This window comes from Leptonotus elevatus, chromosome 18 (genome assembly GCF_054856555.1).
Source record: "Leptonotus elevatus isolate MCC_2025b chromosome 18, RoL_Lele_1.0, whole genome shotgun sequence".
NCBI lineage: Eukaryota > Metazoa > Chordata > Actinopteri > Syngnathiformes > Syngnathidae > Leptonotus > Leptonotus elevatus.
In genome coordinates, this window is record NC_141256.1 from 2,335,153 (window position 1) to 2,350,087 (window position 14,935).

A 14,935-nucleotide genomic window follows, 5' to 3' on the forward strand; every position below is an offset into this window, starting at 1 on the left:
AGAAAATGCAATTGCGGTTTAGGTTTCAATAATACGTATAGGCTGATAAGACGGGGCTAGAGCCTACTTCTGCGTCGCTGCTCATTTTAGTATACCACACCGACGGGAGAAATTGGTAAATTTGATGTGAGGATTAGTTATGTATTCTACAAACGATGGATAACTCAAATGAGCAGCGACGCTGAAGTTGGCTATACCTAACACGCAATTGCATTTTCTGGCCTGAAGATGGCAGTGTTTTCACAGTTTTGCATTGGTGAAAACGCTGGTTTCCTCATTGCCTTCCATTAAAAAAAAACACACACACTGATTTTAACCTGCTCTCATTTCCACACAATCAAAATAGCATGGAGTTTCTTGCCTGTTTTGTGCTAAACTGTGGGTACAGATCAGTGAACTGTGGGTACAGATGACTAAACTGTGGAAACAGATTAGTACTAAACTGTAGGTACAGATTGCTAAACTGTGGGAACAGATTACTTTTTTTTCAAACCCTGACACCAGAGGGGCTCCGTATTGCCTTCCTCTTAGTGCCTTGTTGCTTCTTGGGTGGCATGATGATCGATGATTGATACTGTACCTGCGTCAAATACTTTTGAATGCTTGCACTCGTTAATTAATCATATAGTGGAATGGTCACATGGTCTCGAGCGTCGGTGAATTAAGAACTTTAGCGACAAGTCTTACGACTATTTACAACTGTTTCCTAAACACTTGTGAATGTAAGTGAAAGAATGGATTCACAAGGAAATTTTTAACCTGTTCAATGCTGCCTTGCAGCAGGAAAAACTTAGCACACAGTATACACACAGCATTCACCGCTCAGTGAGATAGGCTTTACTATAGTCTGGGTTTGAGACCATCAACAAATTACTCATTCCAGGATGACATAAGACATTACACAGTAAGTGCTCTCACTTCCAGAGCCACTCAAACAGCGTTCCTACTAAATAATGTTTTAGTAGTAGGAGAAAATATGACAGCCCTCTTAGACAGATGCTTGAAAGAAAGACATGAAGACATGGTGTTCTTCGTTCATCCCCTCATTTATTAGAAACATTTATTGTACTGTCATCCTTCCTGAAAATTGCAGTTAGCCTATGTTCTTATTTTGACAGGAGATGTCGCTTTTGCTATTATTATACCTGCACGCATTTGCCAAAGAGTGCCACCTAGTGGCGAAGTATTAAGCAGCAACCACATTTTTGAAAGCCTATTAATACAGGCCAAACCTGGCCCTTTAAAGAATGGTATTATGGGGGATAGAGTGTTGCGATCCTGCGCTTTGGCACAAGGGGGCGGTGTTTGTCCATGTGAATGAGTGTGGTGAAGTTTGCTCTGAGTGGCGTTGGTGAAGAAATGTAAATAAAGTTTGTGCGAAAGCAACTAAAAGAGAAAATGCCTGTTCAGTCTCTGTACCACGGTTAAGAGTTCACTGGATAGGGAAAGAGGATTTAACACTATACAGCCCACGGAATTACATAAATCCGTGCTTACATATGAATGAATGGTGACACCGATTGAGACACACTGAATGGCAAGACATAATTGATTAATAAATAAAAAAGAAGTATACCAGCAGAGTGCCTCAGCTTTTTTGTGCTTTCTCATACCTATTTCTTTACTTCTTTAAATTAATTTCGTTATTCAAAATAAGTAACTTCACATAACAGCGTGATTTGTGCTGACTGTGTTAACCAGAACAACAAACAATTTATTGGGATCAGCCATCTTTGTTTTTCACATTCACCTCGAACACTTGAGGTCGGAACTGCTATGCAATAAAGAAATCCGACTTCTCACGTTACTCAAACCGTGCTTCTTCTATGCATTGTGCCAATTGAGCTCAACTCAACACTGCCACCCTGTGGCATAGGCATAGCACTTTTTGGGCTCAACCACGCACTTTAGTCACTTTTCTGGCCAAATGTCTCACACATTCATTAAATATTAGACAGACTGTTGAACATCGGCATACTTATGCTATACGTGTCTGTGTGATGTGACAGTGCGTGCTTGCACCATGCGTGAAAGAAGGTATGATGCAGATTCTCCCAGTTGCTCTTCCCATGCATTTGAACAGGAAATATAGCTTGTGTCCAAATTCACAAGGCTGGGTCATCCGAAGCAAGAATTTATCGGCTGCATGACGTTACTCCCGGCGCGACTCTCAAGTGCGCACGGACCTACATATGAATGGATTGTCAATACTGCTTGTCGGTAGCGCATTGACCGACAATCCATTCATGTGTAAATATGTGTGTGCTGTCGAGTCGCGCCGGGAGTGACGTCATGCAGCCAACAAATTCGGTCTTCGGAGGATCCAGCCTTGTGAATTTGGACACAGGCATCGAATGACAATTCTGAACATCCGGGCATTTTGGATATTTCTGCAATGCAACACAATGCAAATGTTCCTTTACATGGTATAAAAATGGCGTATTGTATTTATTTTGTCTGTGACTAGCATACAAACCAGCCAGATCATTATAGTAGTCAAACGACATGTCTAATTTTGAAATCAAAATAATCCTCACAAATCAAATTACGAGCCAAAGTCCAATGCTTTTCAATGAGCGGAGAGCTTCCTTTCACCGAGTTGACCGTCATTTTGCAGGAAAGCTCCATCTCTCCTGCTTGCCCTGACCGACTGACACTAATAATAATAATATTAATATTAATAATAATATATTGTTTTAAATTGAGGGTTTTCCCCATATTTGCAAAAGCAGATAGAAACTATGTTTAAAATTCCAACTAGCAACTTTCTATTCCTAATGACCTCATAATAAAAGATAATTCAGTTACAGACTAGTACACAGCGAATAACATGAATCGTAATTGTATGTGCAACTGCTCTGCGTGGAAGCAGTTTTACTACAGGTTTATGGAGGTAAATTTGGTGCAAAACTAACTTGTGCAAAAAATTTGTACCTGTAGAAAGAAGTCTAAATTTGTATCTGTAAAAGTCGTGATTTGTATCTGTAAAAAAAATGTGTGCCTGTAAAAAAAAAATTTGTATCTGTAAAAGAAATGTGTACCTGTAAAAAAAAAATGTGTATGTGTAAAACAAATTTGTATCTGTAAAAACAAATTTGTACCTGTAAAAGTCATGATTTGTATCTGTACAAAAAAAAATTCGTACCTGTACAAAAAGTATAAATTTGTATCTGTAAAAGTTGCGATTTGTACCTGTAGAAATGACAACTTGTAGTCAAAGAAGTCGCCACTAGGAGTCACAAGTGGGTTTTCTGCTGCTGTTCAGTGACGTGAGTTTTGCCCCATTTGTCGCGCTACAAATGGAGCAAAACTAATTTGTACTTGTAGAGCGCCGTGATTTGTACTCGTAGAAGAAGAGGGCGGGCTCTGGAGGATTTGGGCGGGCTAAAGCTCAACCTCATTGGTTGAGCGAACGACCGTGGGTTGAACTCAAATGACGCCCATAAATCCGCAATTCCAAACAGAGTAGCCACACTAGTTTACGCGTCATTTTGGAAGAAGAGGACGTCCCAGGCGTGAAAATTGCAACATGGTTCAATATACGAACACCGTGTGGAACAGCTTAAACATTGGTTGACATGCAGAGCACTCCAAGTGGGCAGAAAGAAAGAAATTTTAGTATGAAGGTAAGATTTATTGTACGAACATAGCTCGTAATCCGGTGCTAGCTAGCTAGCTCATCTCATGTTGTTGTCACGAAAACTGAACACATTGAAGTCACGATTTGTATTTCAAGATTTGAAGCCTACCAGTGTAAACATACGATCAATAGCTTGTACCTGTAAAAAAAAAAAAAGTGGACAGTACTCAGCTACTTGTATTTGACTAACATTATATTCAAGCATCTGTACTCTTACTATCATAATAAAATGAAAACAAAACGTTTTTACTGCGAGTGGATCTTTAAGCCGCTCCAGGTATTTCAACCTCAACCCTGTATCCTCTGTATTTAATCATTTTATTTCAAATATAATTTATTGATAAATGTCAGTATTTTGCTCTTACACTCTTAGTTTACTCATCACTCACAGTACTCAAATATTTGTGCAAGTATTTTTTCTGCGCTTTTCATTTCTACTTGAGTTACATTTTCCAATGTAACATTACTCTTATTTAAATATTGGCTATTCTGCTTTTGAAATGCCAGTCTTATCTGTATTACTAAGATGTGAGCAGTGTCACGCAGCTACTTTAACAAAAGTAACAAGGTCAAATGTTAGTTTATTTATTTTTAATTAAATGATAATCTCATATATTTCAAAATCTTGCTCAAAAGGTGGAGACAACTGCTGGAGACACTGCTGAAGCATCAGTGAAAAGGATGACCCACTTCATCAGAAAGCAGCCAAGAGACAGGAGATGACACCTGGGGGTATTCCATCAAACTGGATTATGGAAAATTATTTTGCAGATCTACCTGTGGCAGTGGTCAGTCTTTTTTTCTGGTGGCTACAATAATGGGCAACACCTATTTAGTCTTATTTTTTATATATATATTGTTATAGGCTACTTGCTGCCATGATCGCTTTTGGCTACTGTTGAGATGTAACAGTGAAGAATGAATATGTAGGTCAATTCGAGGTGCTTTACATTAAATCAATAATTAATAACACGATTAATGTGAAATACACATCTAACATGAAACAATTATAACTTATATATTTAGTCTGTCTGCTTTTTTCTTTTTTTTTTGCCAATCATATTTCCCTCGTCTTAGTGATAGCAGCAGTATTGCCTTTTTTGGTGAGTCTTGAATTCCTCATACAGCTCCATCAATAACTTTTGTTCTGTTTGTGAGAAGAATACTGTTCTCGTCTTGGATGGATGCAGAAACGGCTCTTCTGGACATCAAATAAAACATTTCAAATGATGCACAATCTTGTTTATTGAATGATACATGTTGTTATTTGATCTGACTATTTCAAATAACTCTCAATATGGATTAAATTGTACTCCTGCAATATTTCAAACTCAAAATTGGAAGACATTTAGAAAGCATAATTTCTTCACTTTCCCAAAGGTGTTTGTAGTGAAATTCTCTCAGAACAGTAACCAGTGTATCAAGGATTCTCATTTGTTGGACTTCACAGCCACTTTGAAGCAGGTTTGATGTCACACCATGTGCCACCGTCTAGCGATTGATCAAGAAGTAGCTTTGATTGACTGCATGCTGGCATCTGTGCGAATAGAATGGTTGGGTCAGCATATTCATACAATAAAAAATAATCATAGCTTCCTAGCTGTGTCATTATCAAAACACAGCCACTGACATTATACGTAATCAGTTAAATGTTTAGCTTTATCTTGTTAGCCAGGAAAAAAACTAAGATTTTGTCACATCTTAATATCAGAAATAGTGGTAATACTGATAGACACAGACATTGTTTATAAACATTCCCATTTGCATTATTTTTATTTGGCTTCAGTGTTGAAAGCAAATGTGTACGTTTAAAAGTGTAAGAGCCTTTTATTTTAACTTTGCAAAGCATACATTGCAAAAATACTGACATTTATCAATAAATTGTAATATTTGAAATTAATTGATTAAATACAGACGGTAAAGGGTTGAGGTTAAAATACCTGTAGCGGCTTAAAGATCCACTCGCAGTAAAAACGTTTTGTTTTCATTTTATTATGATAGTAAGAGTACAGATGCTTGAATATAATGTTAGTCAAATACAAGTAGCTGAGTACTGTCCACTTTTTTTTTTTTTACAGGTACAAGCTATTGATCGTATGTTTACACTGGTAGGCTTCAAATCTTGAAATACAAATCGTGACTTCAATGTGTTCAGTTTTCGTGACAACAACATGAGATGAGCTAGCTAGCTAGCACCGGATTACGAGCTATGTTCGTACAATAAATCTTACCTTCATACTAAAATTTCTTTCTTTCTGCCCACTTGGAGTGCTCTGCATGTCAACCAATGTTTAAGCTGTTCCACACGGTGTTCGTATATTGAACCATGTTGCAATTTTCACGCCTGGGACGTCCTCTTCTTCCAAAATGACGCGTAAACTAGTGTGGCTACTCTGTTTGGAATTGCGGATTTATGGGCGTCATTTGAGTTCAACCCACGGTCGTTCGCTCAACCAATGAGGTTGAGCTTTAGCCCGCCCAAATCCTCCAGAGCCCGCCCTCTTCTTCTACGAGTACAAATCACGGCGCTCTACAAGTACAAATTAGTTTTGCTCCATTTGTAGCGCGACAAATGGGGCAAAACTCACGTCACTGAACAGCAGCAGAAAACCCACTTGTGACTCCTAGTGGCGACTTCTTTGACTACAAGTTGTCATTTCTACAGGTACAAATCGCAACTTTTACAGATACAAATTTATACTTTTTGTACAGGTACGATTTTTTTTTTGTACAGATACAAATCATGACTTTTACAGGTACAAATTTGTTTTTACAGATACAAATTTGTTTTACACATACACATTTTTTTTTTACAGGTACAAATTTCTTTTACAGATACAATTTTTTTTTTTACAGGCACACATTTTTTTTACAGATACAAATCACGACTTTTACAGATACAAATTTAGACTTTTTTCTACAGGTACAAATTTTTTGCACAAGTTAGTTTTGCACCAAATTTACCTCCATACAGGTTGCTCTTGTTAAATCATCTTCCCCTGCCCAATGAACTCTTAACCGTGTTACAGACTGAGACTGAACAGGCATGTTCTCTTTTCGTTGCTTTCGTACAAACTTTATTTTTAGCATTTTCCACCAACGCACTCAGATCAAACTCCATCGCTCGCATTTACTCTTTGGTCCAACACCGCCCCCGCTGCGCCAAAGTGCGGCACTGCAACACTCTACCTCCCATATACTACTCTTGAAAGGGCTCTTGTTGTGGTTCTAAATCTCGTCTGTGATTCAAACTGTTACTCAGTCCAGGTGCAAATCTATTTAAGTGGGATACTGGAAGTCTGGGACAAATCATGAGGGAAAAAAATTGTGACGAACATACCTACACTAATTGGACTGATTTAAACGTGTGTTAAACGTTAAAGGTGAATAATTTAAAAATGTCCCTCGCAGCTGTTTATTTTTCTGTGCACAGTAGTACCTTGAAGAAACCGCGTTCACTCCTTTTCATTCCACGAAGGTTGCACTGTAGAGGCGCTGTTTCCTCCCAAGCTGCTCTGTGCAGCGTCGCAGCCGGAAGGCCGCCGACTGTAGCTGCATGTAGAAAAGGAATTGCGCAGCACTGCATCGCTACAGACTCAGAGGGGGCGGCTTTCTGTGGGGAAGCCAGCATAGAAACCTGGACTCTTATAAATAACCATCTACATAAACATCTACGAAGGAATGACAGCGGCCAGCAGTTCTCCTTTCTTCGACAGTGAAGTCTCCGACAAGGTAAATGATGACTGCGCGCACTGAGTTGTCCTATGTAGCGCAAACATGCTAACGTTAGCATTGACAGTTTTCAGTCAACTAAAATGTTAAACTCTGGTTTCGGAACGGACAAAACACACTCTCATTTTCGTTGCACGCGGTTAGGCCAAACGTTTCTTCGATAAGGTGGGGAGAGTCATTAATATCGGCGCTTGGTTGCTCGAATGTTTGCGCAAAAGTTTGCAATATCGCGTCTGATAACATTACTTGCAGTGTTTGGCGCTAAATGTCATTAGGCAGAGTCATCATAGTGTTTTACTCATATATAAAGCAGACAATTAACAAATACTATGGCCCAGAATCTACAACTAGCCGCAAGTGTAGCAACTTTATTGGCTGTCCAGCGAAACCGGAGTGACGTAACGAAGCATTTTTATCTGTCATTTATTGTTTCATGCAGTAAGGATCAACAGGTCCAGTTCTCGAGAGCACCTATCCTGCCTGTTTGCTACGTTTCCCTCCTCAACACACCTGAATCAAATGAACAGCTCATCAGCAATTTCTGTGCAAGCCTGATAATGATCCTGTTAATTTGATTCAGGTGTGTTGGAGTAGGGAGATGAGGAAAACAGGCTGAATAGGGACTCAAGGACCAGACTTGAAGACCCCTGGGCTAGATACTAAGGTTAATTTTATGGTCAATGGTATTCAATATAATTGCACCACTTTGTAAAACGTGAGATATTCCTGCTGTAATTAAGGTAGCACATTTTCCTGTAGAAATTTATACAGGTGGCTGTGTTGCTTTCTTTTGCAAACTTAACATGGTGAACTTGGATGAAAAACAAATAAAGTTTTTGTTAGTTTTGTTAAAGAAAAGCATGAGCACAAGTACATAAATTGATTTTCTTATACTTCTGAAATTATGCTGGGCAGATTAAGTTTGTAGGGGTTTGATTATGATGATTAATGTAGTCATATGCAGTGGGTCCCACATACTGCGGTTTAGCATCCGAGGAGTCGCATATTCACAGATTTTTTTTAATGTTATTTTTTTTTACATAGTTAGTTTAGGATTTTTTCATATCATTATGGAAGATTTTAACCTGGTGGACAAAAAATTCTGCACCACAGAAAAAAGATCAATGTTTGATCAATTTATGTGGATACAATTCAAAACATTAAATTAATGTTTTGAATTGTTATTTAATTTAAATAATAAATATTAAAAAAGTAAGATCATCTTATTTATGAAATTTGTACTGGCTGTTGTCAGTGAACTTCAAGTGGCCAGACACAGTAACATTGTGTGTATAGACACGTTTGTTGCTTTTTATCAAATTTTCATCTTTTTTATTTTCTGGCGCCCTTTGTTTTGTATTTAACATGACACAAACACTTTGATCAATCACCTCGTGCCTGAAATGTGTTTATTAAGATCTGCCATTTTGCTTTGATACATGGTGATCTCATCCAAAATGGATAAAATCTGCTGACGATTGTTAGTGTTTTTTATATTATTATTATTATTATTTAGGGATGCACCAAAATGAATTTTTTGGGCCGAAAATGAGAAATGCTTGGCCGATAACTGAAAACTGAAACGCCGAAAAACATTATGCCAATTTTTTACTATAATTTCATTCTTTATAATTAATTACAATTATAATATTAATATAAAATATTTATTTAGCACTGGCATTTTAACAAAGCACAATATAAATTGAAATACCTCCACACTAGTGTTGATTATATCCACCATTTAAAAATTTAGTCTCAGTTACTTAAAAAAAACAAAAACATTTTTAACCTCCTGTCTGTCCCATGTTTGTGCATGTTGCACTCGCTAGTTGCAGATTTGAAAGGGGGTGTGTCACTGTGTGTCACATGACAGTGTCACAGTGACAGATTAGCAGAGACAAGATTTTACAAAATCATATAATTTTTGTCTCAATTTTGTTCATTAACTAAAATGTCCATAGATTTTAGTCCAATTTTTATTAAGTGAAGTACATTTTCATCATGCATACTGATTTAGTCCCAGTTATTGTTTATTAATGAAGGTTTTAGTCTAGTCTAGTCTAGTCTATTTTTAGTCCAGTGAAAAATGTGTGCTGACAAAATTATTTTTGTTTAGTTTTTGTTGACGAAATTAACACTACTCTACACCACAGACATATTGGCGAATGGTACATTAAACACCAAACGCAGAGTGAAAAATTTCTGGCGGTGCGATTGCACTTTATAGTCAATGTACAGTAGTTCGCATGGGCGGGCACTGATGCGCGCAGTGCGGATGAAACATTTGTAGACTATTTGGAGCGGGACACAGTGCGGCGCACTTTAAAATCCGCACATTCACATATTCACCAACTTTTTAAAATAAATAAATGAATTTCTTCGCACCAGCTAATTGGCTTCGGAAACGCACTGCAAAGTCACATACGGCGTCCTGTACAGGTCTGTAGTCACCCGGAGAGTGTTAACTTGTTTTAAAACTGTTAGCTAAAGTATTTAGCACGGCCACCAGAAGGCAAGTGAAAAAGTGGAAGCGCTCGAGGGCTCTAATTAAAGAAAAAGAGAAAGGCGCTGCAGGAGAAAGAGTGGCTCACCTGTTTGTTTGTTTTTCGACCCGCTGAAATGCTGGACAATAGTTTACCAAGCGACGCCCCTCTACTTCTCCGGTGTGTGCAATGAAGCTGCCGGTACTCACAAAGAGAAACGCCAGCGAGCAGCGAGGCAGACACTCACCCCCGTGTTTGGTGTTGAATTCAAACAGACGCTTGCTTGCAGTGTTTTTTGTTTGTTTTTTTGCTTTCGGCCATTTTCTTTTGGCTTTAATTTTATTTCGGCCGAATGCTTAAAATGCATATTTTTGCCATTTTCGGTGGCCGAATATTCGGTGCATCACTATTATTATCATTCATTTTCCAATTTAATGATCATACCAGAGCTCTGGCCGTTGCAATAAAAAAAACAAGTGTATTTGACAGTCATTAGCACTACTCGTTAGGTATTGCCATCACCGGCGCTCAAAGAGTTAAATGTTCACCATGTTATTAGTTTGAATAAATACATTTTAGCAATCTTCTGTTTTAATTTTTAGCAAGTCACTGTCATTGGTGAGCTCTTTTTTTAGAACAGACCCATGGGCTACTCATGTTGTCCTTGGGGCTAACTAGTTCATGTGTAAAAAATAAATAAATAATTCTCTTATTTAACCCTCTCTCTGTATAATACTCCCCTTGATTTGGGATCTTTTTGTTGCAAAAAAAAGTGTTATTCACGGGACTTTACAGTATGTATGCAGTAGGGCATGGACATGACATTTGTTTCGTGCAGCATTTAAGCGGCTTTAAAAAGTATTCAATTTTGCTAAAGGTTTGCTGTTACATTGAGTTTGTACAGGTTTCATTGCCATTTCTCATGTTCTTGTCTGTTTCCCCATCTGTTTTTCTCCTCTCAGAACAAGATGTTGAACTACAGCCAAGCGTGCGCAGGCGCAAGCAGCCAAGTCAATTCCAGCCGCTACAAGACAGAGCTGTGCCGACCCTTCGAAGAGAACGGGTCTTGCAAGTATGGCGACAAGTGCCAATTCGCCCACGGCATGCACGAACTGCGCAGCTTGACCCGCCACCCAAAGTACAAGACTGAGCCGTGTCGCACTTTTCACACCATTGGATTCTGCCCGTACGGCCCCCGCTGCCACTTCATCCACAACCCTGAGGAACGCCGCGGGCCCCTGCCGCTCAACAAGATGGGCTGCCCTCGCCTACAGCACAGTTTCAGCTTTGCGGGCTTCCCCAGCTCACAAGACAGCCCCACCTCGGTCACCCCGCCTCCCAATCGCTCCACCGAAGACCTGACTGAGTGGTCCAGCAATCCCTTCGCCTACTCAAGGCAGGAGATTGCCAACCTGTTTGGCCCCAGTTGGGGCCCCTCTGCTGTGTGTGAGCCTCAGCTTTCCCCCACGATCCCCTATTTTTTCCAGCCAGCCTCGGAGGGCCCCCCTAGTCCCCTCAGCTCTTTGTCCGACCAGGAGGGTTACCAGAGCAGCCTTGGCAGTCAGAGTGACTCAGAGTCGCCCCTTCTGGATGCGTCCCGCCGCCTCCCCATCTTCAGCAGGCTCTCGGTTTCTGATGAGTAAGAGGATTTTTTTCATGGAGTGAAGAGAGGAAGATGAAGACCTCTCACTTCTCAAGAAGAACTCAGATCACAATAACAGATGCCTTCTCTTTCGAGGATGTCACTTTTTTTTAATACCCCCTTTAAGAGGATTAGGGCCAGTGAAGAGAAAAAAGGGTTTGCAGGACTTTATTCTCAGAATTCTGAATTTAGTGTGAATTCTGAATTTAATCAAATAATTGAGATTTTAAAATGAGAATTCTCACTTCATTCTCTTAATTCTGACTTTAAAGTGAGAATTCTGATTTTAGTCTTCAAATTCTCACTTTATCACTTTAATCTCAGAAACCTTAATCTCAGATTTCTGACTTTATCACTTTAATCTCAGACTTCTGACATTATCACTTTAATCTCATAATTCTGATTCTGAATTCTGATTTGAAAGTGAGAATTCTGACTTTATCACTTTAATCCCAGAATTCTGACTTTAATTTTAGAATTCTCACTTTATTCTCATAATTCTCACTTTTATCTCATAATTCCACTTTATTACTTGAATGTGAGACTTCTGACTTTGCGACGTAGCGCTATGAATTGTGGGGGTAAGTCAGATATCTGAGAATAAAGTGATGATTCTCAATTCAAAGTGAGAATCCTGCAAACCCCCACCCCCGCCCCCCCCTCACTAGCCCTAATCCTCTTCTGTACAATTGCAGTCAGGTCTTTTTAATTAACAAAATGAGCAATTCCTAACTCGGCATCGTCTCCATGTACATACCCTGGCAGGTGCCATGTTGCGCATGAATGTGAACCATTGTGAAATGTAGCTCCAATTGTAAAGCGCACACTTGTCATTGGAAGCATCAGTAACAAGTGAGGACGGCGTGTGTGCTGCGTACGTTGCAGTGTTGCCAATTTCCAGGCAGTTGCCACAAGCTTTTGTGAAAGATCAGTGTTGAATTTGTAAGGATCACCGCAGTTTAGTGAACAAGAGGACATCAGCTGAGATTTTTTATTTTTTTTGTGTGTGTGTGATGCCAGCAATCGACCTTACCAAACCCAGTGTCTTTCAAATCATGCTGAGTGAGTGCACAGTATTCTTGATGGCTGGAATCCTGCCACTGTTCCCTGGACATGAATGACAAATACACTTTGTGCAGGCCACAGCAGGAAGAATCATTGACGTAGAGTCCAAATCAATTTGATTTGACACTAACGTCACTAGTTGCCATGGGTTATATGTGTGCAAGTTATTTGATCACTGAGCCCCCCTGAGGTCAATGTTGGGTGGGTGGGTTAGGTGAAGTGCCAGCAAACAATGTTTTGGAGGGGTTTTGTTCCTTGATGTCATAGAGAAGTCCATCTTAGTGGATGTCTTGGTCAGCTCAAGTGCTTTGGTTGGTTCCCCATGTTCATATCGTACATTATTATTATTATCATCATTATTATTATTGTCTAGTTTATTCCATAAAGCCCTAAGCGTATTGGCTTTGGTTCTCACTGCTTATTTATCAAATTGTATTTATTGCTGATCTTAAGCATTTTTACATTGTATTTATCTGTTAATGAAACAATAGTATATATATTTTTTCTTTTGTTAAATTATGATCTTCCATAATCGTAAGATTGTGAAGTCGATTTTTTTACAGTAATATATTAATCTGCAATGACATTTTTAAACACATTTTTCTTTGTTTTGAAACTTAATCTCAATTTAAAGGGGAAGTTAAGTCAAAAATTTTATATGCGCCCTCACTAGTGTGGAACATGAACTAAGCAACACAAAACACATGCCACCCCGGAGGGCATTCATTTTGTCACTTGATGTCTACTGAAAGTTACATCACAGTTTCTCAGTTGAACAATCATGGCTCATGAGTTTGATCATGCGATAGTCACAAACTGAGCCGTGATTGGAGCAACTGTGACATAATTTGTAGTCAACAGCAAGTAGCAAAACAGCCGCCCCCTGAGAAGGATTCAAAACAAGTTAATTTTGCAATATTAATCAGAATGCTGTGTTTAGTGGGGGCACATAAAATGTATTATTGTAAAGATTTTTTGGGGGGTTGACTTCTCCTTAAAAGCAAAGTGCACAAAGTTGTAGCATTTTTGTTTGTTACTTGCTCCTCCCACATGTTGGACTGCAGGTGGGAGGGGGAGGGGGGGGATTAGCGGTCTGAAGGCACAAATGCATTGCCAGCTTGGCCCAGTTGTGCTCACAGAGTGCAGGTGGTGTTCATGCTCTATTACCGCAGTTGGAATTTTGCACTAAATATTTGGGAAACAATATTTATACCTCAACATAAGAGAAGATTATCTTAAACGTTTGTTTTGCTAACAGCGGTTATATTGATGGTGAAGTGACCAATGATAGTAGTTTTATTACATATGAGCCAAGTTTACTTAACCACCTGCACCGTGCATTGACAAATGCTGCTTACAGTGCGTTTTAGGCCTCTAGAATGTAGACTGGTTCTGGAACAGTCCTGTCCTCATATCAGTAACTTTGAATTGGGATTCATGTCATGCGATGCATCACGGAGTCAGCCAGGTGATTATAGAGAAAGATCTCTCAGCTAAAAAATAAATTAGGAGTAAAACAAGCTTGCCTTTTTTCTCAATCACGCACAGACGTACTAGCACTTTTTGTCATGATGATGATGATGATGATGATGATGTAAAGGTTGTTTTGACCACTTTCTCCCATGAAGTGCCTAAAAAAATACATTCCAGGTTTCCCAATTGTTGTGCCTTTTTATTATTTTTTTTAATGGTATGAGTGCTAAAAGCCTAAAATGTATTCCTGTAGGTAAGAGGTTAACAGCATTGGAATGCAGCTGTTGCTGTTCACTACAGTAGTGTCTTTGTTAATGGTTAATTTTGTGATGACTGATTGCAGTAAAAAAACAATAAAATATGTTTATATTGGCTATTTGAGTGTCTGTTTGTGAACAACACAGTAAAGGTTCAAAGGTTGTCCCGATTATACAAACATTGGAGCTCAAGACAATCCCGATGTTGCTGAGTGTCATTTTTCCTCATTGGCTGCCACATTAGTCTCACCTAGAAGTTTTGATGTTTTCAAAATATTTTCTTGTGTAGTAACCAGGATTATTATAGTTTTGAAATTTTCATTTTAATTATTATTTAGTTAGTTTTCAGGGTGATTCTGTTTTTATTAGTTGTAATTTTTTTTAATTTTTAGTTTCAGTATTATTATTTTTATGTGAACCAAAGTAACATATTTCTTACCTTGCTTTGCATTTTGGCTGAGTTGAATGAAAAAGCAGGCGAGCTGAGTCATTGGAGCCAAAAGTCAAGCATGAAAATTTGTCGCCTCGGAGGACGTCAACTGAAGGTGCTTTTATATTGGCTGCTGCTAGATGACATCACTTCTGTTGTGACACACTTTCAAACGTCGTTTTATTTATTTATTTATATATATATATATATATA

At 38.8% G+C, this 14,935-nt stretch overlaps 1 protein-coding gene and 2 long non-coding RNA genes across 3 annotated transcripts; 2 read left to right on the top strand and 1 right to left on the bottom strand.

The window, feature by feature from the left end:
• The first annotated feature begins 3,214 nt into the window (after nt 1-3,214).
• Nucleotides 3,215-4,877, top strand: LOC147158239 (uncharacterized). The gene is made up of 2 exons (XR_015090892.1): nt 3,215-3,626; nt 4,277-4,877. It is a non-coding gene; the product is annotated as an uncharacterized LOC147158239 (long non-coding RNA).
• On the bottom strand, nt 4,868-6,283 carry LOC147158240 (uncharacterized). The gene is made up of 2 exons (XR_015090891.1): nt 5,872-6,283; nt 4,868-5,177 (listed from the first exon to the last, which is right to left on the bottom strand). It is a non-coding gene; the product is annotated as an uncharacterized LOC147158240 (long non-coding RNA).
• An 860-nt stretch (nt 6,284-7,143) lies between these two features.
• zfp36l1b (ZFP36 like 1 zinc finger CCCH-type b) lies at nt 7,144-14,411 on the top strand. The gene is made up of 2 exons (XM_086061804.1): nt 7,144-7,372; nt 10,818-14,411. Exons 1-2 carry the CDS (start codon nt 7,322-7,324, stop codon nt 11,496-11,498), a joined length of 732 nt encoding a protein of 243 aa, XP_085917930.1. The 5' UTR covers nt 7,144-7,321; the 3' UTR covers nt 11,499-14,411.
• Nucleotides 14,412-14,935: the final 524 nt, after the last annotated feature.